The 27,297-nt window shown below is 36.9% G+C and overlaps 1 protein-coding gene across 19 annotated transcripts in view; it reads left to right on the plus strand.

Annotated features, from left to right (window-relative positions):
- Positions 1-27,297, plus strand: part of SMARCA2 (SWI/SNF related, matrix associated, actin dependent regulator of chromatin, subfamily a, member 2) — a 110,659-nt gene that overhangs the window by 68,429 nt on the left and 14,933 nt on the right. For 15 of the 19 annotated variants that reach the window (XM_046905259.1, XM_046905256.1, XM_046905253.1 and 12 more), the window contains 5 exons: positions 395-558; positions 2,613-2,840; positions 5,808-5,885; positions 8,880-9,098; positions 22,376-22,593. In XM_046905259.1, coding sequence (XP_046761215.1) covers positions 395-558; positions 2,613-2,840; positions 5,808-5,885; positions 8,880-9,098; positions 22,376-22,593 — 907 coding nt within the window. Of the gene's footprint in view, positions 1-394; positions 2,352-2,612; positions 2,841-5,571; positions 5,601-5,807; positions 5,886-8,879; positions 9,099-20,362; positions 21,147-22,375; positions 22,594-27,297 lie in introns of those variants that run through there. The other 4 variants (XM_046905260.1, XM_046905261.1, XM_015280074.3 and 1 more) reach the window with 4 other exon arrangements.

Raw genomic sequence — 27,297 nt, forward strand, 5'->3', positions numbered from 1 at the left:
GATGACTTCTAAAAATACTTAGATACTGTTGTGGCCAGAGCACATTAATCAAAACTTCAGCTCTGTGCTGTTTGTGTATAATAACCTCAGTTGAAATTTATGTGAATTATAAAAAAGTATAGCAATGTTAGCTGACATTTTGAAGTCTACATTTGAAATGTCAAAAATAAACCCTTAAATATTTAGCAGTTCTCTCAAACGTAGTAAAAACAGCTGACAGAAACACCCATGGGCAATATTTTATTTATTATTATGGAAAATACAGCAGAGATCACAAAGAGCAAGTGAGCTAAAATTTCACAGACACCTGTACTTAGCTATTTCCTGTATTTAGGAACTGACGCTGTGTTTGGAGTATTTCAGTTCACGTTATTGTTATGTTTTTACTTTTCAGGCACAACAAAATCAGAAGACAGAGCTGCTCTCTTGAAGAAGTTCAACGAGCCTGGGTCACAATACTTTATCTTTTTGCTGAGTACAAGGGCTGGAGGGCTAGGCTTAAATCTCCAGGCTGCTGATACTGTTATAATCTTTGATAGTGACTGGAATCCTCACCAGGTGACTGTTATTTGCTTATCTGCAAGCAAATTGCAAAGAATTCATGATGTTTTTTTGGGGGGTTTCTTCATTAGTTTGAGGTTACATTCTGAGGTAAATGATATTGATAGAACATTCTGGTTTGAAAGCAATTAGTAAGGCAAACTGCTACAGTCAAGAAATGTGTTAATTTGAATCAGTGAAGTAATTCTGAGTTTGTGTATTTATTTTGTATGTGTCTCGCGGGATTCTCTGCTAGGTGTCTTCTAGCCTTGTACCAGTACTATAGCTATACTCATTCCTTACTCCTTAGAGCACTAACAAGTATTCCCCGTTTTGATTCTTCAGTAGTTTGTTCTATTTTAGAAAAGGTTGTGCAGGTCAGTGCTTTGTCTCAAGAGTTTAATGGCTGTATTAGTGCAGCAGTCTTGTCCTGAGACACTGATGGTGGCATATTTCTTCTGCTCAGTTTAAAATTATAAAATAAAAGGGGAAGCTGGTCCTTGTCACTTAGTGCATTTTTTAATTGTAAGAACAGAAGTTAGGTATCTGTGGGAAGTACCTGATTATGGTGATTATGCATGTCTTTTCAGCTATTGTAAAGTTGTAAGCTAATCACATAACTGTTGTCACATGCAAAAATAAAGGTTGGGACACTGAAGAATTTTACATAGAACTTTAAGAGCAGCAGTCGCATAGACGCTCTGGTAATCAGTTTAAAACACAGCTTGAGAAATTTGGAGCAATTACTTTTAAAGGCTTAAAAGCCACCTCAGAAGACAGATTCTTTATATTCTTGGTTATCTCTATGTCACCTTTACAGACATTTTTAATGCAGGTATATTTTAATAGTTGGATAGCAGTAAATCTCACATTAGTGAATGTTTTTTAGAGAATCTAGTGAATAGATTAATAAATCACAAAATGAGTGCAGTTTTCATTTTGCTTGTGGTTGAGAGTCTTTTGTTACTTCTAATAAGGAACATGCTAAAGGAGATGCTTTTATTTATTTGCTTGTTTTAGCACTTAAACAGCATATTTCAAAAAGGAAAATCTTTTATTTCCCCGCTTTACTGTCCTGTTCTTCTGAAAATGACTATATAAACAACATTAAAGGTTTATTTTGACTGTTTACAAGCTTCAAATTCACTTTTAAATTCCAGCAGCCTTACCATGTGGCTTGGAAAGGAAATTGTGTGAAAAAGGAACTAACAATAGTATCAAAGATAGGGTGCTGGGCTGAAGTGGCAAACTCATTGCCTGGAATATTATTTTCTTATTTTGAGAAATTTGTTTTGTGAGATAGCAGAAAACTGTGACAGCATTTTGCTGAAATTGAAATATGTTGTGTACATGAATTTCTTTTTTCCCCCAAAGAAAATAGGTAAGATTTTGAATTGATAAAAATAATTATTTCCCGGTGATCTATGGCATACTTTTTTACTTTGATCAATTTTAAGTGCAATTGCTTGACCAAAAAGTAGTTATTCACAGTGTTCTAAAAGTAATTTAAGATCATATTTAATCAGTTTTAACAGAACTATTCAAAGGTAGAAGCCTACCTATTTGATATTACCTATTATTTGATCTACAGATCAAAAAATTTTTAGTTAACATATTTATTAATTAGTGACTACCTTTAGTTAGATAAGATTATGTATTAATTTTATGCTACTAGTCTTTTCTTTTTTTCCTGAAATTGAGAGTTGTTTTGCCTTAGGGTTCATTCTGGCTTGGAATGTCCTGAACCTTTGTGCAGAAAAGAAAAAATAGATACATCAGCCCTTTTCAGTCACTGCACGTGCTTTCAGAAAGTGTGTAGCTTATAGCATTTATAGTATACACACTATGTACATTTTTTGTGTTTTTTTTTGTTTGTTTTCTCCCTCTCTGGATCTGATGAAATTTTAAGAAAGAAAACAACTGGGAGTGAGCCATGTGAATTATAGTGGACTGTAGTTTGGGTAGTTACTTTTTATGACAAAAAGAATTCAGCATTATTTACACACTGTAAGTAGAAGGTGATTTGAGTAGCACGCTTACATAAATCCCTCCATGTGTTCCTTGTTTAATAGGACTTGCAGGCACAAGATAGAGCTCACCGAATTGGCCAGCAGAATGAAGTTCGAGTTTTGCGACTGTGCACCGTGAACAGCGTGGAAGAGAAGATTCTTGCTGCTGCAAAGTATAAGTTGAATGTAGATCAAAAAGTTATTCAGGCTGGAATGTTTGATCAAAAGTCTTCAAGTCATGAAAGGAGGGCTTTTCTACAGGCTATACTGGAGCATGAGGAAGAAAATGAGGTAAGGTTGTTCAAAATAATCGAGAAGAGCACGTTTCAGGGAGAACTTAATTTTTCCCAAAGTTTCAAAGATTGACTTCTTCAAAATTAGAACTGTAATCATTATCTTAACATCCAGTCAAAGAATTAATTTCATTTATCTCTCTTTTTTTTTTTTTTGGTGATAGTAATAGGTTGTTATCTAATGGTGATGATAAAATCTTAGTATAGATTTGGACATTAAACCCATTTTGCTCTTTCAGTTTTGGCAAAAACTTTGTAAACAAGGTGGTTTTTCTTGTTGTTGTTTGTTTGTTTGTTGTTGTTGCTGTTGTTGTTTTTTCCCACAGCAGGATATAAAGCAGTTTCTAAAACCAGTTTATATTTTAAAATAGTGTGATTTTCAGACATACTGAGAAAACTAGGACTTTCTACGTTTAATCATTTGAAACCTTGCTTTTTCTTTTGGGTTCTTGGTAAGATTTAAGATGTGGTTTGGGCAAGGCAGCAAAAATAACTTTTCTTCTTGGTTCTGTATCCAACCAGGACTTATAATTACCAATTTCTATTCAGAAAAAAACTAGTTGTTTCAAAACAGCTGTCATGTCTTTTCCTTATAGTAGTGGGCAGTTAGATTATAGAATCACTGACAGTTTGTCCCAGTCTTTGAAATTGTGGTTGTGGGATAGTGAGCCCCTTCTTTTATCTGGCGCTGTAGATTATTCTTTTACTGTGAACAGTGTTCATCATTTGGATAAGCACTGCATTTAGGAAAGACTGTATTAATGTAATAATTATACTGAAGGCACACACTAGAAGTTCCATCTTGCAGTGCTTTTTTCCTACCAGAATGGTAAAAGGGTTGGGTGAAGAGACCGTGAAGATATCTAGCTCCATCTCCCCTCCCATGGACAGGATTGGCAGCTGCTACATCAGGCATTACATCAGAAAGGATGTTCAGGGCCCCATCCATCCTGGCCTTGAATGGCTTCTGGGATGGGACATACACAGCTTCTCTGGGCAGCCTGTGCTTCACTACCCACTGAGTGAAAAAAATACCCCGTAGCCTCTGATCTAAATCTCCCTTTTAGTTTAAAACTATTCCTCCTTGTCCTATGACTATTGACTGTGTGAAAAGTCTGCTTCTGTCCTATTTATAACCTTCTCTTAAGTAATAGAAGGCTGCAGTGAAGTCTCCCTAGACCTTTCTCTTCTGCATACTGAACAAGCACAGCTCTCTCAGCCTTTCTCCATAAGAGATGTGCTCCAGCCCTTTGTCAATTTTCATGGCCCTCCTCTGGACCTGCTCCAGCAGCTCTATGTCTTTCTTGTGCTGCAGGCTCCAGATTTGAATGCAGTACTCCAGACTGGCCTGACAAGGGCCAATTAGAGGGGGGGTCACCTCCTCCTCCCTGATGGCCACCCCCTCTTTTGATGCAGCCCAGGATGCAGTTGTTCTTCCAGGATGGAAGCATTTGCTTCTGGCTCACTTCAGGTTCAGGACCACTAGAACCTGCATGTCCTTCTCTAGTTCTCCTCCCAGTCTGTATACATACCAGGGTTTACCATGACCTTGGTGCAGCACCTTGCACTTGGCGTTGTTGAAGGTGTGTTTGTGTAGGCCTACTTCCCATTCTTGGCCAGGCCCCTTTCAATGGCATCCCTTCCTTCTGTACTGTCAGCTGCATCACTCAGCTTGGTATTGTCTGCAAACTTGCTGGGGATACACTGAATCCCTCTGTCTATGTCATTGACGAAGATGTTGAAGAGCACTGGTTCCAGAAGGGACCCATGGGGGACCTCCTGTCGCTGGCCTCCACCTGGATGTGGAGTCACTGACCACAATGTTTTGGCTGCAACCTTCCGGCTAATTATTTATCCCCTGAATAGTCCACTCTTCAAACCCATATCTCTCCTGTTTAGAGGAAAGGATGTGGAGTGGAACTGTTTCAGAGGCCTTGAAGAAATCCAGAAAGAGGACAATGTAATTTTGGTTCTCAGTGTGTCTTGTACTCTCTGAATATGGTAGACGCTGAAATAAAAGAAAGTTGTTTCACAGTCATCCTTCCATTATTCAGTGTAAATTTTAAAAGATCAAGGAGTTGATTTCTTCAATAATTAAGCCCTTTGTATGACCTCTTTGTTATGTTCTACGCTTAGAAAAAGCCAGAGCATCATTAAGAAAGGACTTACCTATTTTGTACTTCTGTTTTAGTATTTTTTTAAAAAAATTAGTCACAGATTTTTTGTTTTGTTAGTAATGATCATTTATTTCTGATTGCAGAAATGTTATGTGTTTTATGTACCTTCAAACTAACTTACAGAAAGAAACTTAACATTGTGGAGCTTGACTGTATTGAAATTGTTGTAAAAAGCTGCATAACTTTTTAGTTGATTTTTTTTTTCAAAAGAAGGTTTCTATTTCTATGAAATTATTATTTTTATCTGAAGGCAGAGGTTCATATCTCTGTCTGTAAGAAGATGATGGACAAAAGAAAGAGGAATGCTCCCAATATAGTGACATGGTGTTGTGGGTTTTTTTTTTGTTGGTGATGCTTTTGAATTTTTTTTTTCTTTAGATAGGGCCATTTTCAGTCTCCTTTCTATGAGAGGAAAGATCTTGCACTACAGTATTATATTTCTAAAGGAGTACTGTAGAACATCAGAACAGAAACACATGTATTTTAGCTGAAGCCGTAGCTGTGCTTCTGACCCAGGAAAACCACAAACCAAAATTTCCTGGTTGCATGTTTGCTCATTTCCTCATTCTCAATTTATGGAGGTGGTAATAAGTCCCAATTGTCTCCAATTTTGTCTACTTCGTGTTACTTCTGAATTGCTGATCATGTTAGAAGTTTTAGTTTTGGTTTGAATTTTTCACGTGTCCTCACAGAAGGAGGCTTGGTGCAATGCTGACCTGATGCATACTGTTACTTTACGTTGAACATGAAAGCTTGTTTCTGATACCATTATCCATCTTTGTGACCAGGAAGAAGATGAAGTTCCTGATGATGAGACTCTGAATCAGATGATTGCTCGACGTGAAGAGGAATTTGATCTCTTTATGGTGAGGATGATATGATCATATGCAGCGTTGGAAAACTTTGTTGTAGGAATGGCTTTATTTACTTGCATTGTTTATGTGAGGACAGGAGAGCAGGCTACCTAAACACAGAGTTCCTCACAAGACAGAAAGACTTCAGAGATCCTTGCAATCAGTAGTGCAGCAGTGCCAGTCTGGAGGAAGACTGTGGCATGACCTAAGAAATTTAGACAATCTAAAACTGATAGTCTCTGTTTGGCTTACTAGTTGTACAGCATGCTTTTATTTTTAGAACTTTTTTCACTTTTGTGCTGTGATACTGACAAAGACAACTACAGGGACTGAGCAAGACAGTAAATTAGTAGACTGATAGTAGACACTCATGGGCTCGAATGAAATTGTATCAGAAAGTGCTATCTAGAGAAATGACATTTACAGGATCACATGTTATTAATTTCTTGCTGTCTGCCCAGATATTCATTAAGAGACCATTACTTACACAAGTGTGCAAGGGCTGTTCTTATCCAACTTACAATTCTTCAAATGCACAATTGGCAAAGGCCAAATCCCCCACGTGGTGGTGCATTTAGTCACTGCAGAATCACCTATCTTGTCCTTTTCTGCTAAGTTTTGTTCAGTGTTGTTTTAGAGGAGCTGAAATCTTCAAAGGGTGGAAAGGGAGTGCTTATAGACATTTGTCTTTTTAAGCTTTCTGTCAAGGACTAAGAAGATTTGCATGACAGAATCCAAACACAGACATTTTATCCAAAACTTGAAAGAAGTAATTTCAGCCCAGTTACTGGCTGATGTCTTTTGTGTTCTCCATGACAGCCTGTTTTGCACACATATTCTAGAATTTCTGCTGCAACTATAGCTGCCCTCACTAAGTGAGTGTACAAAATGTCAATATAAGCACTACTATATCAGAAATCAGGTCAAAAAAGAAGTAACCTGAGTTCTGTCAAAGAAGATTTGATGCTGGAAACAGTAACTTAGTACTCCTCCATCAGATCCAGAAGGAAAGAACTAATCCATGGGTCAGAATAGCTGACAATTATTTATGACCGTTTGCAGGGAAATTCTGCAAGTCTGTCTCTTTTGGTTAAGTTTGAAGGTGAACAGCAATTCAATAAAACAGTTGAGCTGCCTAGAATGGAGTTAGTTTTAACACTGTATGCTCTGTGTTTTTCATGTTAATTTATCCAAAAATTTTTGAGGGACAATAAAGAGCTGGTAGTAGGTAATAGAAATTTGAAGATGCAGAGGTAAAAGGCTTTGACAACCAGGGATTTGAAACTATTTAAGGTGAAAACATTGAAGTTAAATGTTAATCTCTAAGAAAGATTTTCATTTATTATTAAACTGTTCAGTTCTAAGATGAAAGTCTAAAAACCAAGTTTGGTAGTCAGGTTTGTTTGTGTTATTTTTACTAATCTCTTAGGCCTTAGGTAGTCATATAAGATCATGAAGTTAGATTTATATTTTCCTTACCTCAGTGATACCCAGGTAGCCTTATTCCTTCTGTGCAGATGTGATAAGAATTCAGTGAACTGTGATATCCAAGAAAAAATGTGTTTTGGTTTGTTCATTTAACTAGGCTTAAAGGTGCAAAAACATATTTTGCTTGTTTAAATCAAATACTTATTTCTTTAATCTGAAATAAGGAGTTTCAAAACAATAGATGAGAGAGCAAACTGACAGGTTTCTCAAGAATCTATTCTTTTGTCATTTTCAGATTAGAAGTATTCTTTGACATTAATCCTGTAGCATTCACAGGGCATTTAGCTATGCATGCAGAGAGTGTACATACAAGCAGATTGTGTTCCCATGGCTTTTGGTGGCTCCACATATGTAGGTAAAAACTCCAGATAGCTCCAGCATGTCCTACTTCTGCATTCAGTGCAAATGATGACACTTCTGATTTTTCATCTTGTAATAAAAAATGTATGCAAAATTCAGAGTATTTCAATGTGATCTCTGCAATCATTGTCATCGCTTCATAATGTGCTTTAACAAGGGTTACCTTTTCTGGCAAAATGACATTGTGGCAGCAGTTGACTGTATAAATCAGCGTTTTTAAACTGAGTAGGCTGGGTTTTATTTTAAGGTGTATTTGAAAAGGCTATACTTACTATCTTATTTGAGCTAGTTAAATAACCTAAATGAGATTCATGGGAGCATATGAGCCTAGGTCAGCATTTAGTCAATACAGAGAAATGGATACTTTCCTGGGAGAACCATAAACCACCTCATTCACCTGAGAATGTATCCTGAGTATCCATATCTATTTTATGAGGTAATTGGTCACCATACTTGAAATTAATTTCTGTGATTAATTAAAGTCCATCTTAAAGTCTTAACACTACATTACCCTTTTAGTATTCTTAACACTTTACTTAATCTTGCCTGATTTTTATCGTATGTGTTTTCATTTTTCCTTAATACAGCAGAAGTAAAAATTTTTTGTTGAAGCTGGTTGGATTTCTGGCATTGAATCATCTTTTCTTTGAATTCTTAATTATCTCTCTCGATTCCTTTTTTCCAGCATCAGCTTTTACATTTACTTTCTCTGATACTCACAATCACAAAAGTAGTATGTTTTCAATTATTCTTTTTAGTTATGTAATAATAACATCTTATGAGGATGTTGTAAAAGAATTAATAGTATTTGCAAATCACATTTATGAATATATAGAAACCATAAAACTTGTGTGGAAAAAAAATAGAGCTTTTTAATGGATACCTCCCCTCTTTTTGTAATCCACATTGTCTTACCTGGATCCTGTGCAGTTACTTCAGTATACACTAGCTATGGAGTAGTGAACTTGATGGAAAATCAACTGTAAAATGTAACTACTTCTTTGTATAGCTGCATTTTACAAGTATTGGGGTAGAGGAAGAGAAGTACTTGCGAAGAACTTGGTTTAAAGTTTCAAGTATTTTTACATGGCAGGAATTCCAATGATTTATTTTAGTTGCCTTTACAACTGTTTTATCCTTTCCCATCTACCATTTCAGCGTATGGACATGGACCGTCGTAGAGAAGATGCCAGAAACCCCAAGCGCAAGCCCCGCTTGATGGAGGAGGATGAGTTGCCATCGTGGATTATTAAGGATGATGCTGAAGTTGAAAGGCTCACGTGTGAAGAAGAGGAAGAAAAGATATTTGGAAGAGGATCCCGTCAACGTAGGGATGTGGACTACAGTGATGCTCTCACAGAGAAACAGTGGCTGCGGGTAGGATAACTCTTTGTTTTAAAGATGAAATTTATTTGTTTGTTGTTCATTTCTTTATTCATTTTTACATTGAAAACTACGAAGTTGCACAATGGAAATAGGTAAGGTCTACTTATAGCTGCTATTCAGCATTTGCAGCTGCGCTCTATCTATCTATTTATTAAGTAGCTTAATTTAATCCTTCTAATTACTTGGAAGCTTTCACAGAAGTCTTCTTTTCCTCATGCTTTTCCTTTCACAAGTCTTGGCTCTGTTGAGGCAAAAAAAATCTTTATAAGTGATGTTACTAGAATTCAAGACCTTAAAGAGAGTTTCTGTGGCTTTGTTGTATTTGGGGAATCTTGCCATTTTTGGCAAAATACACGTACAGTGAATTCTAATCCATATGCCTTTTCAGAATGGTAGTAATAGGGTTGCTAAGAAGGTTAAGTATTTTCAGAACCAGCAAATCTGGTAACATTATGATTTCTAAAACATACTAATGCTAACATACTGTGCACAAAATTAGTCTACATGATTTAAGAGAGCATATTTTGAGAATATATTGAAATAAATGCAACTGTAGGAACTGCTACTGTTTTTCAGACTGTATTCACAGGAATCAGATATATGCACAACTCTGTGCTTGTTCAGAATAAAAAGTCCTTTCTGTTGAGTGGATACTGAAAATCTAAATCAGTTTTTTCTAAGATTTTCCATCGTGTATGTGAGGAAAACAGTGTTCTTTCTTACATTCCTTGTCTTCCTACCACCATCATTTGTCTTTTTCAAGAATATAATTTTTTTACTTTTTCTGAATTAAAAGCCCAAGAAGGTTGTAAAAAAAAGATACAATAATCTTGTACAACATTTTCTGGGTAATCTTTAAATAAAATTGCTGTAGATAGCAGATTTGTACCCTGTGGTTTTGCCACTGTAACTTGTAAGAAAAAAATTGTATGAGAATTCCGTGTACTGCAAGGAAATATTAAATTAATCATTTTATGTTAACTTAAGTGCAGCAAATTGTGAAAAAAACCCAGAAGTGATAATAAATTCTAGTTACGGAATTCATAGACAGCCTTTTACCTATGTTTCATGCTTACTCTCCACAGATAACTATAAATAATTCTATATTTATTTCAGCATTACAAAAAAAGAAATATATATATATTCATAGAATCATAGAATGGCTTAGGTTGAAAAGGTCCTTAAACACCCTTGAGCTCCAATCCCCTTACTGTGGGCATGACTGCCACCCACCGGATCAGACTGCCCAGGGCCCTACCCAATCTGGCCTTACGTGACTACAGAGATGGGGCATCCGCAGCTTCTCTGAGCAGTCTATTTACTAGGAGCAAGGGATACCTTTCTTTTTTTTTTTTTTCTTCCTGTAGCTGCTATTATAACTTTATATCTATCCTCTTCATTGGCCTTTGCAGAAGGAAACTTAACATTTCTGAATAATAAGTCAGTTCAAGAGTATCGATATCCAGTACTCACCTGCCTCTTTGCCTGGATTTGTCTTGGGAGGCTTACTTCATCTTTTTTCTGAGTAGTTTTGCCTCAATCAGCAGACACACTTTATACTGTGGAGTTCAACTATCTGCTGCTTTTCAGCTAGACTCTGATTCCTCTGCTGATATACTATATGCTGAATATTCTAGTTAAGGTCCCAGCTTCATAAATATACGCATCATAGTAGATCCCTAAAGGAAAGATAATAACTCAAGGCCTGTGTGCATGCATGTATACTGTCTAACTATGTCAGCTCTGTCCTTGTCAAGAGGTCAAGCACCTGAGTTTGGAAGCAAGAGACAAGATAATAACAGAAGCAGTAAGTGTGGACATAGACAGTGTCAAGTGAGACTATGCTGCTGCCCTGATCTACCTGTAATTAAGTAACAGCCTTCCAGGGAAACTGTAAGTGCAAACAGGCGTCATCACTAGCTGTCGCTGCAGCTTGCTGTTCTTTAACTGTTGGCATGACAACCACATCCCCTAAAAACAGGAAGGAGGAGTTTGCCTCCTGGTCTTAGAAGGCATGTATATTGTGGAAGTGTATTATGCTCTGGGAGGTTCTATCACTGCACTGTTTCTGTCAGGCCTGCAAAATACTGGATCTGTGGGCAGATTTCCTTGAGTCTCATGAGCGCTCCTTTAAGGTTGGCCTTGCTTAGAATGAGCTTCAAGAATCAGTGGATTTTTTTTGAGAGACCCTGAAATAGTGCATTTCACCTGCTGATCAAGGGGCACTTTCCTTTTAAGCATATTCTTTGCCATCTGGAACACTCACTCTGTACTCATCTTCATTCTAATAGCATTGATTTAGGCAGAGGCTTCAAGGCAGCTCTTGCCTGACAATTACAGATTATCTAGTTCTCATGTTTTTTGTCAGTCATATCTGACTCTGTCTTACTCTGAGACTAAATATCTGCATTCTTCTTCTTGTTCAGTTTAACTTCTGACTAGGTGACATGAATAAAGTTCTGTTCTTTTGTTGTGTAATTGATTTGAAATAGCTTTATTTGTTGGCCAGAGAAGCATGTTTGAGTCCAAAGTGAGCACTGTCTTGTTTACCTCCTGCAGATAGGCAAAATCCAAAAGGCCCAACTGTATCCTGGGGCTCATTGTGCACAGCATAATTGTCTGGTCAGAAAAAGTGATTGTCCGACTGTACTCTGCACTGATGCAGCCTCTCCTTGAGTACTATGTGCTGTTTTAGTCTCTACAATATAAGATGGGTATAAAAATGTTAACATGTGTCCCAAGGAGAGCAAGAAAATGGTTACAGGACTTGAGGGCAAGATGTATGGGGGATGGCTGAGGGTAGCTGACTTGTTCATCTTAGGGAGTAGAGGGATGGGAAATGACCTCAGTGTGATCTATAGCTTTTTCATGAGAAGCAGAGAGGGAGGTGTCCACACAAAGGGCACATCTGTAGAGGCTGTAAACCCTGTTATTATACCAGGTATTTTCCTGATTTAATTCGTAGGTCTCAGAATAAAAGGTGAGCAATGCTCTTTAAATGAGGGGAGGTTGACCCCAGAAAAGTTTTTAAAAACAAACTAAAAATTCACCATGCAGTTACCATTCTGAAGAATTGAATTTGAGAATTTTTTTTATGAAGAAAAATATTACAGATCTCCGTTTAAATACTAAGCATATCAGCATAACAGTTATCCACACTGCCAGTCTGCCAGGGCAATTAACATTGCAAGTAATGATATCCTACCTTTTTCCAGAGGAAAAGAATATCTTTTATATAAATATACATGAAATATCCATATCTTCTATTCAAAGAAGAAAAATAAATGAACATTTTATGATGAAAAGAAACAAGTAGTCTACATTACTATATAAAGACAGGGTGAACAGCAACAGGAAATACTTGTCTTAGGGCTGTGAACAGAAGCCATCATACTGAACCATTTATTAGTGATCATATAAATGTATTTCTGATTGAGTTTTGAGTTCATGATTCCCCTGTAGATGAAACTGTCTTGTCTGACTGGGAGAGAATAAATCCTTGGAATATTGTTTAATTCCTTTATTTGGGAATCTTCCGGTTTTTACTGTTGAGTGTCCTTTTAACTTGCAGCCTGTTTCCCTCTCAGAGATTTGTCTGCAGGCAATGAAAGGAGCATAGTCATTACCAGAGATACTACTGAATTGTCTTAAACTTTGTTCTTAAGTTCTTAACTAATTAATGAGGTGTTTTAACAAATTATTGAAAAGGAAAGAAACAAAAGTCTCAGGGAATAATAAAATATTTTACCAGTAAAAGATTTATTTTAGACTACAGAACAAGGGATCTGGAAGTGAAACACTTAGTAGAGCCAAGGTATAAATACCTGTTTTATTCATTTTTCTAAAAATCTGAGAGGCCAAGGAAAACAGAACATCTCATATTGTAGGACACAAAAGTGTTATACTCTCTGTTTATTTCAGTGCTTGTTGTTTTAATGGAATTTAGGAAAAGTGACCTGACCTTGCCACACACCTAAGAGAGTAAGTTTCTAATGCGGCTAACTTTCTTTGCCCCCTCTCCTGTGAGACATAACATACTTGGTCAAGTTAAAAAACAAAATAAAACAAGAAAACCTCTAAAAACCATAGTAGTGATGGTTGCATGATACCTTTCTTAATGTGCTATCATCTATACTGCTAAAAATAAGTTGGCCTGATTCAGAATTCCAATTAAGTTAGAGAAAAGATACCAGTACAATTAAAAAAAAAAAAAAAAAAAAAGGAAGAAAGCTCTTCTCCTTTCAGTATTTCTCAGTAAAATGAACAGTCCCGAAACACTCCAGAATTTTGTGAAACAAACGTATGCATCTCTGTCATATGAACAAGATAATAAAAGGGAAAAAATGACATATCTCAGTCTTGTTAGATTTTTCTTGAAGATGAATTACCTGTGAATCAGAAGCCAGGAAACATGTATTTTCCTTTAACTATTTTTCTCTGCTGGTGAAAGTTGTATGTAATAGATGACACACAAGCAGAAAGACTGCAGCAAGTAGCAAGGAAGACTTGTTAGCAGTCAGAACCCTATTTCTGACTTTTGCCTTTTTGTAATTAGTGTGAAACAAGATGCTTCCTATGCAAATTCCTGTCAGAAGTTTTCTTACATTTCTTGCTTATGCATTTTATTTCAGAAACTTTACCTTCATTATCAGGCTTGTTGAGAGATTCTTAAAATTCTTCAATCTGGGTTTAGATGTTGTTATTTTTTGGCAAGGGAAACTTCAAGGAGTCAGGACCGGTTCAATTAAAGAAGAATAAGTATAACAACTTCATAGTGCTATTTATAAATCTTAAGGAAGAGTAAATGAACAAAGTACAATTGAGATGCCTAAAATGGCATTTCATCAGTTAAATATTATCTTCAAGTATATAAATCTGGAAACTGATATTTTTTTTTCCTGACAGTTTAAGAAAATAATTACGTTTAGAAAAAATTACGTTTTTTTTTCCAGGCTAGATAGTTCTATAGTAATATCTGATATGTGGAAGTAAATGAAGACACATCTAAAGACAGTATTACCCTTCAAAGAACACATACTGAGTCTTGATCATAGTCAATTCCTGGTTTGTTTTTCTTTTCTATTTGAAATTACAGCTGTAACTTTTAGTACTTCAATTAAATCAGTCTTAAAAGATAGCTTCAATCACATTAATTTTACTTATTTACAACAGTTAGTCTGTAAACAATCTTCTTTTCCTCATAAATTTCCTATAGTATTTTCATAGATGGTATTCTTGCTGTGTATGTCTTGAATTATGTCATCTTGTTCCATTTGTGCATTTTTCTTCTAATTTCTTTATCAATATACTATAAGGTTCTAAACAATCTGAAATACACAGATTACCACGCAGTTCAGAGCAGCTTTTAACAAACCCTTCAGAATTATATTTATCATGTAACAATGTTCACATGTGTGCGCAGCCGCGAAAGCAATGCCTCCTGTTTTATTATGTTGACCATCAATGTCAGAGGCAGATGTTGGTGTTATGGCAGTAGATGTTGAACTTCCGCACCAGTATTCTGTTACATGTTATTACCGTGTGACAGGTGGCAGCAGAGGGCCACTCTGACAGAATGTGTCACGGAAGTGCATATTAAGCAAAGGTGTGTCACTGAATTCCTCCATCTGGAAAAGGTTGCATCCATTGACATTCATCGACACTTGCTTGAATGTTTATGGGGACCAGCCAGTGGATACAAGCACAGTGAGGCAGTGGTGGTGCATTTCAGCAGTGGTAACAGTGGGTCACCTTCACTGGTGCGGATTGTTACGTGCATGGCATACAGCCTCTTGTTCATTGCTGATGAAAATGCATACCTAATGGTGGTGACTGTGTTGAAAAATAGTGTTTTGTAGCTAAGAATTTGCTCAATCAAATAGTATTATTGTGTGCTTTGTATTTGTTGTATTTTCCATGAAAATAGGAAGCATTACTTTTGGAGTGACCTATGTGCAGTGTTTCCTGTCTGTTATGTGCTGGCTTCCAATCATCTATTTTTGAATCGGAGCATTTCCAGACTATGCTAAAATGAACAAGTATTGTTTGGTAGGTGATTTAGATTTTCGGAAGGACAGAGAGAAGATTTAAAAAAGAAACTAAAAATGACAACAAACCAAACCAAAGTAAGTGTTTCAGTGGTAGACTAAGAGGTTGGTAACAATAATTTTTGGCATATAATTTTTTTTTCAATTCCTTTATTTTTTTTCTTTCTTTGGATGAGGTTGGCTTGAGCAACAGGCTGTTTCTTCAAATTAAACCTATTTATTAAGACATAAAGTACACATGTATTTTAAATGGGAGGAATAAGTCTCACTTATTTTTGAAAGCCTGCAGAAGTCCACAAGAGATTGTGGTTGAGTAGATGTAGACTAGAGGATAAAGATGATGCTGTTTTGCCATGTACTGTCTTAATGCAGTAAATGTTTTTATTCTCAGTGCTCTGTTTGACCCAAAAAGGCGTATTCACAGTCATTACAATATAACTAATTCAACCATTCCTTTTTATCACTCAGTTCCTTCCCAACACTGGAACTTACGTTTGTGTCAGTATAGTTTGCTATAACAGGGAGGAACTTTATCAGCGCTGTCTCTGTGTGATACTTTACTTAGTAATTATCATATTACAGATAATTATTATACAATAAGATACAAGTGTTTATACTAGACCAAAAACAAAATACAGAGGATAAAAGCATTATTTGTGCAAAATTTTATATAGATACTTTTTTAAAATTTTGGATGAGGCAACTTTTTTAAAGGTGAGAATGTACTCGAATTACATAGGTCAGGCTTCTATTTCACATCAGTCTTTAAAATCAAATGCAAGGATTTTTTTTTCTATAATTTGCCTTATTGTTACCCTTAATTTCTAATTAAAAGCATACACGTGGAGTTTCTGTGCAAATAATTAAGCAACTGTTTACAATTTTTAAATGCAAAACAGAAAACAGCTTTCTCCTACTTCTCAAAAAGAGGCAGCTTTCAGTAACGTGAACAGGCAGACTCTGACATGTAAACATTGGCTGAAAAGTTAGAGTTCCTTATTTTGTGGAAGTCCAGCATATCTGAGAAGACTTTTTATTACAAGTCTGTGTTTTTGTAATAATAGCATTTTGTTTATTGTAATAATAGCATTTTGTTTATGTTTTTTAAGAAAAAAAGTTCTTCTATTTCTCACTTGTGTTGGATGGAGAGTTTTTGGAATCTTCCTTATCTGTAGTAGAATGAGTCATCAGTGAAAATAAATAAACACTAGAAGCATTTACTAATTCTTTGCCTTGGGCAGATTTGAATTTATATGGTGCTTTAGTTTAGACCTAGCAAAGTCAGAGTGGAAATTCTCTGTGCGGTGTTATCCGAAATTCAGTTAAAATAACTTTTCCAGTCCTATTTTTATCTCCAAATATTTTGTCATTGCACATTTGATCTATGCCCTTTTATCCAATTGTGAAATGTGGTATAGTTTTTATTCTTCATAATGATTATCATCAATATACTGATCTCTATGCTGTAATACAGTGAGAGCAATCTAGTTACAGAGAAAGAGGACTTCCTCTGAAGAGCCAGCAGATAATTCTGATGTGTGGAAGCCATAACATAGTCAGGTATCAGGAATGTCAGCATTGAGAAACTAAACAGAACTGGATTTTGAAGAGATCTTCGTGGAAGACAAATTTCAGGTTTGAAAATCGAAGTCTTCATCAACTGTCAGGCACAAACTGGGAAAAAATATAAAATTGACAGGATTTCAAATAGAGCATAGAAGGAAAAAAGTGGAGTTTGTTTTGGAATATCAGTGCAGGATTTAGATTATTCTGAAGAGAGAAAATGATAGGTACCAGCACAGAAGTGACATTTTAGTGCTTTTGACACCTTAGCCTTTTGTACAGTTCTTTCACTTCTTTCTTCTCTTCAAAATTGTTAAATCGGAACTTCATTTTGTAAAGCACTAGCTTCTTGTTAATAGCTGCATTTTTGATAGGTTTTTTTGTTGTTGTTAAGTCCATACAGCCTTTAAGTTTAGTTTCTCTTGGTCAGTTGTCAGAACAGTGCTGTCCTGATTTCAACTGGGACATGGTTGATTGTCTTCACAGTGTCTGATATAATGCTGTTTTGGCTTTAGGAGAAAAGTATTGTTGATAACGCATCGATGTTTCAGCTGTTGCTGATCAGTGCTACACAGAGCCAAGGAAGTTTCAGTTTTTAAGCTCTTCATACTGTCCTGCCAGCGAGGGCTAGGGGGGCGCAAGAAGCGGGGAAGGGACAGAACCAGGGCAGCTGACCTAAACAGGCCAAAGGGATATTCTATACTACATGGCATCATGTAAAAAAACCACAAAACTGAGAAGCGTGGGGGGCAACTGCTGCTCTGGGACTGACGTAAGGTGAGCAGGTGCACTGTACGTCACTTTTTTGTAGATACACATTTATATTGTTATCATTATAGTCATTTCTCTCTCTTTTTTTCTTTTCTGTCTTAGTAAATAGTTTCTATTTTAACCTGTGAGTACTACTTTTTTTTTTTTTTTTTTTTTTTTTTGATTCCCTCCCCCATCCCACTGTGAGCTGAGGTGGTGTGAGCAAATGCTGTTTGTTGCTGAGCTGCTGCTGGGTTAAACCACAAGTGCATGTTATTTGCTGTCCCTGGAAAAGCTCAAACTTTTGAAAAGTTTGCATAGCTGTGCTAGCATTTGTGCTTAGGGAATTTAAAAGCCAACAGACTTTTCCTGTTTGTTTATTTTTTCAGGATTTTCAACACATTTTTATCATCAAGTAGATTTATCATGTCTCCCTACCATATTTTCAGTTCCTTTTGTGTGTTTGGTGTCTTTGACTGCAAGTAATAGCAATGGCTTTCAGTATGCTTTAGCTTAGTCATAACGTAGTTATATCAAAGGATAAATAACTGTCTTGCAATTTTGTGTAATGTGAACATTAGAGACATACCAAATCTGATACTATACTCAGAACCTCCACTGATTGACTGTATGACTACATTCAGGTTGTTTGATTCCTGTAAAATGAGTTCAGAGATCTGAGTTCACTGATCTGAGACCTATATGGTGCTTGACTTGTGGAAGATAGTCACAAAACAAAACAGTGCTGTAGATCTTCATGTTTGCTTGGGTCTGTAAGTATTAGTTGAAAATGTGTTCCACAATGTGTCATGTTTTCAAGAATCTAACTGTGTAGCTAACACTGCTTCTTTAATGCCCTATTCTTCTAATGGGGGTACAAATTAGTTTCCATTTTGATATGTTCTGTGGGACTCTTATAGCATAGTATCCAGATTTACTAGGTGCTTCCATCTCAAAACAGCTAAGATTTAGTAAGTTTCATTTACAAAGAAGAAAACGTAGTTGCAAGCAGCACTAGGAATGTTGATTGTCTAAGAAGCACCTTCTGCTTGGCTTCCAAAAAATCAAATGTTTGTGTTTGTGTGGGTTTCTATTTCAGATAAAGGAGGTTTGACTTTGTAATTTATGGCCAATATACTCTTTCTTACAATTATGATGCCCCAAGAAACTTTAATGGTTTTAGCTATTGAGAAAGGAAATAGTTTTGTCTACGTGGACTGGGATACAGCAATAAGATTCAGAAAAGCTCAGAAGTTTTGTCACTAGTAGACTTAAAATGAGTCATGACATTTCCAGTGACTGCTTCTCTGCCTTTGATGAGGTGTCCAATCCTTTGCAAAATTGGACTCTATTAAATTTTCACAGCATCACAGCTTTCTTTCAAAATAAAGGCATCGGGCTATTGTACTCGTTTGTTTTGTTTCCTTAAGAGAAGGAAGTTGTTGAAGTTTTATTTGTGTACTGTTTTCCTTGACTCTCTCACTGCTCACCTCATCAATCCAGAGGCACATGAGCATGGCAGATGTGTGTGCTCTCTTGCACAACGCATCATCTGCCAAGAACTGGAGATTTGCATCTGGGATTTGTACCGTTATTATGAAACTAAAGGTTTGGAAGGGCATTCTCTTTGGTGTGGCGCTCCTGTCCTAGAACAGTAGTCTTTTATAGATATGAGTTCAATGAGATGGATTAGTTTAATAGATATTTTGTTGTATATGCACATGAGTAAGCACATACATAGGTCATTAGCACCTTTGCTCATACTAGATTTTTTGTGGGTTTTAAGCCTCATCTAGGGCAGCATAACTCATAAGCTTTAAGTTTTGTTTTAAATACTACAATTTATATCCAAAATGTAGCTTCACTGTTTAGGGACCAATATTAATTAGTTGTCACACTAACAACATTTTTGAGCTGCTTGTGTTTCCACATTAGTTTGCAAGTGCTGTCAAAAGAAATTGTAAATTAAGCCGTAAGTTAAGAAGAACTGTCTGAGTGTACATACATGCACGTAAATTTTGAAAGCTGAGTATAATAATCAATTGGTGTAAGTAGAGAAATTTTACCGTTCATTTGCAGGCCTGTGGTATGCTAACAATTAGTTTACTACCTGCTTGTCACTAATTTTAAAAATAGAAGCGTAAGAGTTATTTTCCTTGGGTTTTATTTTTATTTTGAGTTTTTACTTCACTGCTAAATGAGTAGTGTTTAAAGAAAACATACCTTTATTTTTCCTTCTCTCTTTGTCATGATTTTTTTTTTGTCAAAGTGTTGTATACTCTAAACAAGAACTATATGTAGAGTTATGAAATAACATGGCTGTACACTCTGAGGGGATGGTAACGCTTATTTTTTGGGAGCAGAACATTTAACAAGGAAACAAAAACACAGATCATTGTAATTGAGCAAATGCCAATTTTCTGGAAGACAACAAAATTATACCAAAGTTAACAAAATGATGACTTGTTTGTTTTTAACTTCTTGTCAATTACAATAGCATTTTATCAGTTTCAGCATCCAAAACCTGATCTGCTCACTGCAGAGCAGTAGGAATACATTTTCTGTGATAAATACCTCTTTAAAATGCATGCAACCGAATGTAGATTTAGAATCATATGTGAAATTGTTTAATTTTGCCATTGCAGTTGAATTACTAGCAGGAATAAATAACTGCTCAACTAAAAATCTAATTTGGATGGCTAGAATAATGAAGGGAAAAATACGATAAGTAGTTGTCAATATTAAAGCAGGCTGAAGGAGGAAGGCTTCAGGCCTTGTGGTAGGTAGAATGAAACAGCAGATTTGAGTATCCACAATCCTTTCAGTATTAAATTTTCAGTAAAATAAAATTACTTGTATATGAAAACATAGCCTTTCCCCAGCTCTCTTTTTTTTCCTGATCAGCTGATGAAGAGACTAGCAGCTCGCTGCTTTGCTGGCTTGTTAATTTTATCCCCACTAACTGTGATTTCCGATAGCCGGCCTGCTGATAGTGGTAAGGTAAATATCCTTTTTCATTGCTGTCTTGAAGATTCAGTAGAACTACATCACAGGCATGTGTAGGTGTTTAACACATCAGAAGTCGGTGCTCTCTGTAATTCTATGTACAACTGAGTGCTTAAGGAGAGCAATGACATTAACTATTGACAGCCTTGCATGCTGTATTTATTATTAGCATTTCTAGCTTCCAAGATATGCAGAGAAATTTCTTTATCTTTGTTAGCTGCAGTGGTTTATAGTGGGTGTCCTGCTTTAGCCAAATGAATATTAATGAATTTGTGTGCAGATTTTTTTTTCATTCTTTTTTCTTCCTAACTCATCAGATCTCAAGCCTCCTTCATAATGGTTATCTGAGTGCTGTGAAAGCATGATGTAAATTGTCTTTTCATTATTAAGGCCTAGTTTCAGGCTGTCCCTCAGGATTCTGTGTTCGTGTTTGTTCTGTGGATTTGCACATTGGAGAATGCATAGGAAACAGATTTTGAAATCCCACTGGTGTTTTTAACATGCCAGGTTGTTCTGTGTTGCGCACCAGGTTTTGTTCACAAAACGTTTTTCAAGAGACATTGTACACAATTGAAAGAAATTATGTCTGGGCTGTAATCACTCTTTTCATATAGATTGTTATGCTCACATGATCATAAATATTAGCCATGTTTGGTGCTGTGGAAAAATGAAGGTAATTGCCTTATGATTAGAGTTCTTTCAGCTTCGAGAAAGGATTGATTAGCATTTGCATGTACTCCAGGCAATATTGAGAGGCAAAAAGGACAAATATCAACAATGGTTACGTTCTGAGAAAGCATTAATCTGAAAGACTAGTTTTAAGATTCTTTTCTTTTTTTTTTTTTTTCTTTTTAATTCTAGTTCCTTTATGACCTAGGTTTTTTCTTCCTTTTTTTCCTTTTTTTTTTTTTTTTTTTGGAGTGGGAAGGGGGGTCTTTCCCAAAGCAAGAAAAGTTCAGCTTCTTGGTTTATCACATGGATCAGTTAGTCATTCTGTGAACAGATTCCTTTTTTTCTCTAGGTTGTTTTTTTTGTTTTTTTTGGTGGGGGTTTTTTGTTAGCAATTTTTTTTTTAATCTCTCTGCATGGTGCTGCTGGGTCTGATTAAAAGCATACATCCAGGTAATGGAAACTGGTGTTCATTGTTTGTGATTGTGTGGTGGTGCTTCTTTTTTTCCTTCTTTTTTCTTTTCTTTTTTCTTTCTTTTTTTTTTTTTTTTTTTTTTTTTTTTTTTTGCATCCCGTGTTATGAGTGCTTTTTACTGCAGAGCACTGTATTGTCAGTTTTTCTGGCTCTCTTCTTAGATACCATTGTAGAAGAAAATTATATACTTAATAGTTGGCTTCAATGCTTAGATGATTTGTAAGTCACTTAAACTATTTGGAAGAGAATCTGATTTTTATTGTTACTGCGTAAGTTAGCTGTGCATTGTTTGTGTGAACAAAGAACTGTGTGTGATCTGGTTTTGGGAGCAGAGTGTAATGTAGATTGTCCTGTTTGAAATCAGGCAACGTAAAATTCTGTTCTGCATGCAACTAAATAATCAAGAACTGCCACTGATGTAACAAACAACTGTTTCCTGTATACTTACTGACAGTACCACAGGCCCTCATTTTCTGTGAAACTGTGACATGGTGTGAAATTTAAGGTTCAGATAAATATTTATTTGTTAGGAGGATTTTTAGAACAATTTAGTGTGTAGTGTGTCTTTGCCAGCAACTCAGTTTTTTGTTGAACTCTTTTTGTACAAGGAAACTTTTCATATAATTAAACTGAATATTTAGAGTTGCATTGTCTGCATCCTTTGGGGTTGCACTTATGTTTTAAAATATAGTTTGTTATTTCTTTTTGCAATACATCCGTTGTTTTAAAATTGTACTTTTTGAATCCATGACTTTCAGGCAATCGAAGACGGCAATTTGGAAGAAATGGAAGAGGAAGTCCGGCTTAAAAAGCGGAAGAGACGAAGAAATGTGGATAAGGATTCTGGGAAGGAGGATGGAGAGAAAGCAAAGAAAAGAAGAGGCAGACCTCCTGCAGAGAAATTATCACCTAACCCACCCAAACTGACGAAACAAATGAATGCCATCATTGATACAGTGATAAACTACAAAGACAGGTGAGCATTCTCTCTCTCTCTTTTCACCTCACCCTCTTGTCCTTCAGTCTTATTTTCAGTCTTCAGAATGAATTGCTTACACAGTGTTTCTGAACAGTAATTTCTCTTAGGGCTTGATCCTGGAAGTCTTCCTTAATCACAGACTGATATAGAATCATAGAATCATAGAGTGTCTGGAGTTGAAAAGGCCTTCAAAGATCAAATAATTTCAACCCCCCTGCTGTGAGCGGGATGGCCAACCACTAGACCAGGCTGCCCAGAGCCACATCCAGCCTTGTCTTGAATGCCTCCAGGGATGGAGTGTCTACAACTTCTCTGGGCAACCTGTTCCAGTGTATATGGAGTGTAGAGAGTTTAATGTAGAGAGTTTAAATTTTGAAGAGCCACCTCATAGGAAGTTGTTAAAATAAAATAATAATTAAAAAAAAAAAAAAAAGCATTGTGTTCTTCTTAGAAATGAAGTCATCCTGCTTAGGAGGCGTACTTCAGAACATGCAGCTTGAGAAGGATTTTCCTTTAATGAATGGTGCACCCTGTATTAATATCTCTTCAAATATGTATTTGAATTAATTAACCGTTAATATGGATTTTTTACTGCAAGTTTTCCCCATGACATGTTAGATTACACAAAATATATAGGGGTAGTACTGTGAGCTCTTGAACTACCGAAGGAAAAACTGTAGAAATACTGGGAATAATATGTTGTATGCAGATGAGGTAGAAACCTGGTCATCAAACCATTTCAGCATCATAAAATAATAAATAGCTTAACCTTAGGAAGAAATGTAGGTTCTAAACCAAAATATGACTTGGAGATTTTTTATTTGGCAGATTTTCAAACTGAAAATCATCTTTGCTTCGGAAGAAGGAAATTAAGAAGTTGTTAGTTAATAGCACCTTTGAATCAGATTGGTTTCAGGAAGTTGTGGTTTTGAACTCTGCTTCTATCTCCCAAAACTTAGTATAGCCTTTTTGTTTATATATCCTTTCTTAGCCATACGTTGAATTACATGCATCATATAAAGACTGTTCTTAGCTAAATTAGTATAAAATGCATTCAGAGACAATTGTGAAGTGTTTACATTAGATGACCCACACCAGTGTGGCAGTACAACTTTTGCATGTAAGGAAACTCTTTGAACACAACCCTAGGGGCACTCCAGAGGACCTGGATAGACTGGATCGATGGGCCAAGGCAAATTGTGTAAGTTTCAAGAGGGCCAAGTGTTGGGTCCTGCATTTTGATTACAACAACCCGAGGCAACCCTACAGGCTTGGGGAGGAGCGGCTGTAAAGCTGCCTGATGGAAAAGGACCTTGGTGTACTGATGGACAGTCAGCTGAATGTCAGCCAGCAGTGTGCCCAGATGGCCAAGAAGGCCAATGGCATCCTGGCTTGTATCAGGAATGGTGTGGTGAGCAGGACTAGGGAAGTAATCCTGCTCCTGTACTTGGCATTGTTGAGGCCTTACCTTGAGTACTGTGTTCAGTTTTGGTCACCACAGTACAGAAAGGACATTGAGGTGCTGGAGCAGGTCCAAAGAAGGGCAACAAAGCTTGTGAAGGACTTGGAGAATATGCCCTACGAGGAACAACTGGAGTAACTGGGGCTGTTTAGTCTGGAGAAAAGGAGACTGAGGGGAAACCTTATTGCTCTCTTCCAATATCTGAAAGGTGCTTACAGTGAGAGCACGGTTGGTGTCTTCTCACTGGTGACAGGTGACAGAATGAGGGGAAATGGCCTCAAGTTGCACCAGGGTAAGTTTAGGTTGGGTATCAGGAAAAACATCTTTACAGACAGGGTTGTTAAGCACTGGAATAGGCTCCCCAGGGAGGTGGTTGAGTCACCATCCCTGGATGTGTTTAAAAACCGTCTGGATGTGGTGCTCAGGGACATGATTTCGCAGAGGGTTGTTAGGGTAGTATGGTTAGGTTGTGGTGGGACTCAATGGTCCTTAAGGTCTTTTCCTACCTGAGTGATTCTGTGATTCCGTGAAACTGTCAGAGTTTTTGACTTCAAATGGCAGGTTGCACTTCTTCCTTTCTGCAGCTTCTGTTCTAGATATGGCTGCAGAAAGTTACCTTAGGTAGTATCTAGTGAAGGATACAGAGCCTGACTTCTTTGGCACATTAACTGTTGAAGTGAATCATTTTGTGATCTGTGGACTCTCTAAAGTACTTGTCAAAGTTTGCTGTATAAGAGGAGGATTCACAGCAGTGAACAGGATGAGCAGGAAGCTGACTACAAACTCAGTATATTCATCGTTAGTATACTCATCTCATGAAAGACTCAAAATGAGCTGGCAATGTGTGCTTGCAGCCCAGAAGGCCAGTTGTGTCCTGGGTTGCATCAAGGGAAGCATGACCGGCTTCTCATGAGTCCCCACCTGGAGTACTGTGTGCAGTTCTGGGGCCCCCAGCACAAGAAGGACGTGGAGCTGTTGAATCAGGTCCAGAGGAGGGCCATGAAGGTGATCTGAGGGCTGGAGCACCTCTCTAATGAGGACAGGCTGAGAGAGTTGGAGCTATCAGCTTGGAGAAAAGGCAGCTTCGGGACAACCTTGTAGCAGCCTTTCAGTACCTGAAGGGGGCCTACAGGAAAGCTGGGGATTCGCTGTTTATAAGGGTGTGTAGCAACAGGATGAGGGAAAATGTATTTAAACCAGAAGACGGTAGATTTACACTAGATATCAGGAAGGAATTCTTTCTGTGAGGGTAGTGAGACACTGGAACAGGTTGCCCAGTGAGATTGTGGATGCCCCCTCCCTGGAAGCATTCAAGGCCAGGTTGGATGGGGCTTTGACCAACTTGATCTAGGGGGAGGTGTCCCTGCCTATAGCAGGGGGACTGCAACTACGTGATCTTAAAGGTCCCTTCCAACCCAAACCATTCTATGTGTCTGTGATCTTGCATAGATCATAGGCATAGATCGTAGACTTTTTAACAGAGAAGCTGAAAAGGGTTTAAATTTCAGGACTAGTAATCGGGGAATAATAAGGAAGAATTTCTTGTAGTTTGGCTCCCCATCCTGGAACTTTTTCCTAGTTGACGTGCTTCTGATGGGAGCTTCTACCTCTCAGTCAAGCATGTTACTTCTGCGAGCCTCCAGTGTAACATAAAGGTGTTGCTGGGGATAGTTACTGATAGTAACTGATAGTTACTCGGTAAGTAAAAGACTGTGTCTGTTTCTTGTGCCCCAGGAAGTTTGTTTCCTGATTGCTGCCATACAAGTAACTGTGCTACTTGTAGAGAAAAGGCGTGCCAGTCACCGTCCTAGGAGCACATCTTTCAATTCTGTAAGAGAAGTGGTTCCAACTGTAAAATGTACATGGAGCTCTAGTCTGACAGGATTTAAAAATGCCTCCTCAGTGGGATAAATTATGCAGAGGAGTTCCCAAACTACTAAAATATCTATGCTTTCTCCCTTGTTTCTCTGCATTTGAGAAGAGCTCACACACATATAGGGTTGTAGTTGATTTTATTTATTTATTTATTTATTTATTTTTGTGGAGGTTCTGGTTAATGTTAATGTGAAGAAGGAATCTCCAAATAGTTTCTTAATTGTTATCCTTTATTTGAGTTCTGTTATAAGCATTTTGTGAGAAGTATACTGTTTTCCTTGTTTATTCTAGAAGTTTGAAACAAAATAGAATGGGTCGTTAATGTCTAGGAGATCTAAAATCTACAATACCAACAATAATCATAGAATCATAGAATGGTTTGTGTTGGAAGGGACATTTAAGATCATCTAGTTCCAGTCCACCAGCTATAGGCAGGGACACCTCCCTCTAGACCAGGTTGCTCAAAGCCTCATCCAGCCTGGGGAATCTACGCTTTACTAACCAGCAGTTTGAGCTGCAGTTATTAAAACAAGGTCAAAGAGAGATTACACAGACAAATTAGCAGCATTTAAAACATGTATTCGGTGTTGAGGAATGCAGCATATGATTCTTTTGAATACAAAATTCAGAGGTAGGTATCCAACTAGTTGTAAAACCCTGTTAAAGAACTCTGTGCAAGCCAGTTGAAGTTGGCATTGAGGTCACATCCTCATGGAGGTATTTCCCATTTAATAAAGCAAATAGTGAAGATGGATAAAATGAGTTCTTAAGCACTGTTAAAAGTTCTTAAGCACTGTTAAGCACTTCGGCTCTGTTTGGACGCTTTGTATCAAGAACTGTTGGGGACTTCATCAAATTCGTGCTACTACCTCCGTTCAGGCCGCTGTGCTTCAGATTCCACTCTTAGATGATGTTCTTTAGGCTCTTCTTTGTGTTGATAAGCATTTATCTTACGTATTGCTGAAACAAATAGCCATACCTGGATTTGTGGAACTGTGGAGTAAGTGCTGTGGAGATGTAAAAATGTGTATTGAAGTCAGTGTTACATTCTTAAATTTTACCTCTGCTCTATTACTCAGCTTTGAGTATTGAAGGATAAAATATGTTACCAGCTGTAACAGAGCAGAAGTACAGATGCACAGCATTTTTCTCTTCTCTACTATAAGTGAAACCTACTTATAATCTAAATTTCATCTGTAATGGTTTAGAGTGAAGAATAAATTTTCAGTGAAGGGAAAACAACATAGAAAGATGGTCAGAATCCTCTAACTTCAAGGAAGAATGTCCTAAGTAAGGGTATGACAGAGAAACAGTCTTAAAAGATTTTGCATTATGTTGTCTTTTCTTACTCCAGCTTTTCCAAC

The sequence above is a fragment of the Gallus gallus genome, chromosome Z (assembly GCF_016699485.2).
Source record: "Gallus gallus isolate bGalGal1 chromosome Z, bGalGal1.mat.broiler.GRCg7b, whole genome shotgun sequence".
Taxonomy (NCBI): domain Eukaryota; kingdom Metazoa; phylum Chordata; class Aves; order Galliformes; family Phasianidae; genus Gallus; species Gallus gallus.